At 43.7% G+C, this 4,027-nt stretch overlaps 1 protein-coding gene across 3 annotated transcripts; it reads right to left on the reverse strand.

The window, feature by feature from the left end:
- Positions 1 to 361: 361 nt before the first annotated feature.
- On the reverse strand, positions 362 to 2,565 carry LOC122041232 (amino acid permease 3-like). 3 transcript variants are annotated; one of them, XM_042600853.1, is made up of 6 exons: positions 2,411 to 2,564; positions 2,157 to 2,283; positions 1,832 to 2,065; positions 1,666 to 1,759; positions 1,377 to 1,591; positions 362 to 1,291 (listed from the first exon to the last, which is right to left on the reverse strand). In XM_042600853.1, the coding sequence occupies exons 2-6, from the start codon at positions 2,281 to 2,283 to the stop codon at positions 507 to 509; spliced, it is 1,455 nt and encodes a 484-aa protein (XP_042456787.1). In that variant the 5' UTR covers positions 2,411 to 2,564; the 3' UTR covers positions 362 to 506. The 3 variants fall into 3 exon arrangements, with proteins under 3 accessions (XP_042456787.1, XP_042456786.1, XP_042456785.1); XM_042600852.1 differs by having other exon boundaries at positions 1,666 to 2,065; XM_042600851.1 differs by having other exon boundaries at positions 1,666 to 2,283; positions 2,411 to 2,565.
- Positions 2,566 to 4,027: the final 1,462 nt, after the last annotated feature.

The following is a 4,027-nucleotide window of genomic DNA, read 5'->3' on the forward strand; positions in this document are numbered from 1 at the left end:
GCAATTGCAATCTGAAAGGACTCCAAGCTCCTTCCTTCCTTTGACACACATGACTAGCGAAACTTTATGAAAGACGGCCAAAGAAATCAAGGTGGAAAAGGTGAAGGTGTGGGTGAGATCGAGGAAGACGTCAGATTTGATTTACTGATAACCGCTTTGCCCATGAATACTATAAGAACCTTACCCGAATTTTATCAATAATCTTACATGAAGCAATGTTTTTGCTCAGCAGTTAAGAGTAAATCGGCGAAGTGTACGAAACAAACTATGACAACTTATATTAATTTATTCTTTTTAAAAATATATATATACTTTGTAAATAGAAAAATGAATAAACAATTAAGATGGAAAAGATCAATACTAATAATAATATCATGCAATAAATACATGAAATTTATTATTTATTTTTATTTTTTGATATTCAAAAACTAAGCTCCACTACATTTTCCCGACAGTAAACGACAATATTCATATGTTGAAAGAAACAGAGTCGTAAATACAATTACTTAGGATTCGCTCTTGAACGGGCGGTAGACTTCCAGGTCGGTGACGATTCCGGCGACGGAGCCGATGGCCGCCGCCACAGAGATCACCAGGCACGCCATGCTCAGCGTCTGCAGGCACACCCACTGCGTGCTCCACCGCGGGATCCTCTTCTGCACGATGTACATCTCCACCGGGAAGTAGACCGTCAGCGGCCAGAAGCCCAGAGAGCCCAGCAGCCCCACCACGTCGTTGAAGAACGGCATCAGCATCGAGATCAGCGTCGTCAGCATCACGAACGCCGTGCGCCACACCACCCGGAAGAGGCTCAGCTTGTAGCCCAGCGGCAGGGAGATCTCGCGGGTGATGAAGCTGGACTCCGGCCACCTCGCCGACGCCAACTTCTCGATGAAGGCGAACAGAGGCTGGCAGAAGACCTGGTAGGCTCCGACGAGGTGGATGACGATGGCGGCATTGGCGACGTCGAGGAGCCAGAAGGGGTCGTAGAAGCCGAAGCCGGTGAGGAGGTTGCTGGGCGCGTTGTCGCCGAAGGCGGCGTAGCCCATGCACCCGCACAGCATGTAGAACAGAGTCGTGGTGATGATGCTCACCAGCGAGGCCTTCTTCATCACCTTCGCCTCCGACGGCGGCGGCGCCCTGATGGTGTCCTGGATTTCGATGAGGACGTTTGAGAAGGAGTAGGCGAAGGCAATGTCGCCGAAGGCCTGGAGGCTGTGCCACACCTTCTTCATCGGAGAGACGGTTCCGACGCTGATTCCGGTGAGGCTTCCTTTGAAGCCTCTGTTCTCTGTGCCGGAAACAACAGAGGAGACGGGTCAGGCCACGGAACAGGGGAGGGTAGAGAGAGAGAGAGAGAGGTTCCGATGACTTACGGACGACTTGGACGACGCCGAGGCTGAGGCCGATGGAGGAGTAGGTGAAGGACATGACGGCGGCGACGATGGAGAGCCACCAAATCTGATCGAAGTCGGGGATCTGAGAGATAAAGATCTCCACGATGCCGAAGATGATCATGTACGGAGTGCTCGAGGCATGGCACGGGTTCTTGTGGCCTTTCTCATGGAAGCAGTCCGACCTCCTTATGGCCCTGTTTCATGGAGAATTGAGGAAGAGGCGATAGATCGGCGCCGGAATAGTGTTTTCAGGGGAGATTCCACTCACATCATGCTAATGGAGGAGGCGATGGTGTAGCCAATGGCGACGCCGAAGAGGTTGGTGTACTGGATGAGTCCGCAGAGATTGACCTTTACGCCGCCTGTGACATGGGAAGAGATGAGTAAAGTAAAATAAAGTTGTCTCCTTGGCGGCGGAGAGGCGGCGAACTCACCGAGGTAGGCGTGGACGGCGTCCATGTAATTGTAGTTGCGTTTTCCGGTGACGGGGTCGCCGGAGCGGTAGCAGTCGGCGAGGAGCGTGGAGGTGTAGTAGGTGACGAAGGAGAAGAGGAGCATGACGATAGGGCCGGCGACCCAGCCGAGTTGCCCTATGGCCCACGCCAGGGACAGCACGCCGGAGCCGATCACCGCCGTCACGATATGCGCGCTCGCCGTCCACAACGTCCCTGAAACCGTCGACGAAAACGGTTTTTCCCCCAAAGATCGAATTTTGCGCCAAGAACAAGAAATAAAAAGACACCAAGATCGAATCTTTACCAGTCCTCTTGGGCCGCCCGTCGTCGTCGTAGCACTTGCCGCCGCCGCCATTGCCGTGCTCCAGCGAGACATCCATGGCAGCGAAAGCAGCTTGCTGGTAGCCCTTCGCCGCTCCATTCTCCCCCATCTTCTCACCACAAAATCAAATCAGAGGCGATAATTTTTCCAATCTTTTCTCCAGAAAGATACAGATCACAACAAGAAACAGTCGGAAAAGCTTGAAGGAGGAGAAGGCGGAATCGTTTTATCCATACCTTTTGCAAGCTTCTCCGCCGAGTTGAGCGATGCGAAGTGGAAATATGAGAATTTGAGGAGGAAGGAGAGGGAGAAGAGTTCGACCAGTTCTGTCTTGTCCGCTCTTAATTGTGAAGAGTGAGAAGCCCTGCGGACATTAATATATAGAGAGGAAACAAGAGGACAGTTTCAGTCGCCATTAATGCTTACATTCTGTGCAGACATTTCCACGTGGATGAACAGACGCGCAGGATTAGGGTTCTTAATAAATTATAAATTAAACCAATTCCTTTTTTTATTTAAATAATAATAATATAAATTTAATTTATTATAATAATAAATTTGATAGAGCCTAAACTATAGGGTGCAAAATGTAAAAGCCTTAATTAAAGGGCTAATAATAATAATTATTATTATTATTATTATTATTTGATGGAGATTTTTTTGAAAAGATTTTAAATACATTAGATTGTGGCATGAAAGAGAGAGATGAAGGAGAGAGAGAGAGGGGACGCAACAGGTAGAGACTGCTAAATTAACTCCATGTTACTTGGTTATATTACTCTTTCAAATTGTTCTAAGTGTCCAAGCAAAAAACCTTGTGTTAAAGATGATTGAGATCGGTTAATTTTATATAATTTTTTTTTAAAAAAAATAAATTCAATTAATTCAATATTAATTGAAATAATTGATTTTTAATTTAATTCGATTTTAGTAAAATTTTGATTTGATTCGGTTAGTTATAAATTATTTCAGTTAATTTATGAATCGAATTAACCGAATGTTCACCCCAATTAAGTGTTTAAAATGAATAGAGTGACATTAAATGAGTTTGTATAAGATATTGAACAAATAATAGTTTAATTCGAGTGTTATTATCATTTCTTTGATGGGCGTATGATGAAACAACAACTAGACCATGCTACCAAACCCTCACGTGATAGGTTCATGATTTCTATAACCTCATGATTTCTAAGAACAAATAAAGAAATCAAATAGAGATAAAACAACATGAAGCATGGATCTTTGTTTCAACAAAGAATATGACATAACAATAAGAAAGCATAAACCAATGACAAAAAACCTGATCCATATTCTTTAACATCATCTGAGTGATCCTTGTAAAAATGATGAAGTAGAAGCCAGAGGAAGATCTTCCAAGAGAATTAGGATGATGCCACTGCAAACCTTCGTTAATGGGGAATGAAGGAATATATCAAGATGTCGTAACTCTTTGGAGACCTCTCCCTTATATAGGCACTTCGATCCATTATCAACCCATAAATGATAACATATTGGGCTAAAAGGTTTTAAACATTAAATCTGTATCCAATAACCTGAAATTCAATAAACTTAAGTTAGATCACTTTAATAGGTTCGGTTTGTACCTATATGTATAACTTACAATTAAGCCCACCAATTAGAGATAATAAGCAACAATCTCCCACTTCTACTTGTGAGTTGTATATGAAATATAAGTAAAACTTTAGTTGATATCAAACTTTATCGTTATAGAGTATCCCAAATAATCTGGTCCATCAGCTTTATTCGTATAAGACTAAAGATATCATATCTATATATATGCTTGTGTCTCAACAATAATCACAAGATCAATGTCATTAATGATATAAATCAAG

Source organism: Zingiber officinale, chromosome 2A, assembly GCF_018446385.1.
Source record: "Zingiber officinale cultivar Zhangliang chromosome 2A, Zo_v1.1, whole genome shotgun sequence".
Classification (NCBI taxonomy): Eukaryota; Viridiplantae; Streptophyta; class Magnoliopsida; order Zingiberales; family Zingiberaceae; genus Zingiber; species Zingiber officinale.

Coding starts and splice junctions, on each gene's coding strand:
- LOC122041232 (XM_042600851.1), bottom strand. CDS start 2,273: ATGGAGCGGCGAAGGGCTACCAGCAAGCTGCTTTCGCTGCCATGGATG. Junction 1,592..1,665: donor GCCTCCTCCATTAGCATGAT/GTGAGTGGAATC, acceptor TCCATGAAACAG/GGCCATAAGGAGGTCGGACT. Junction 1,292..1,376: donor CGGCGTCGTCCAAGTCGTCC/GTAAGTCATCGG, acceptor TTTCCGGCACAG/AGAACAGAGGCTTCAAAGGA.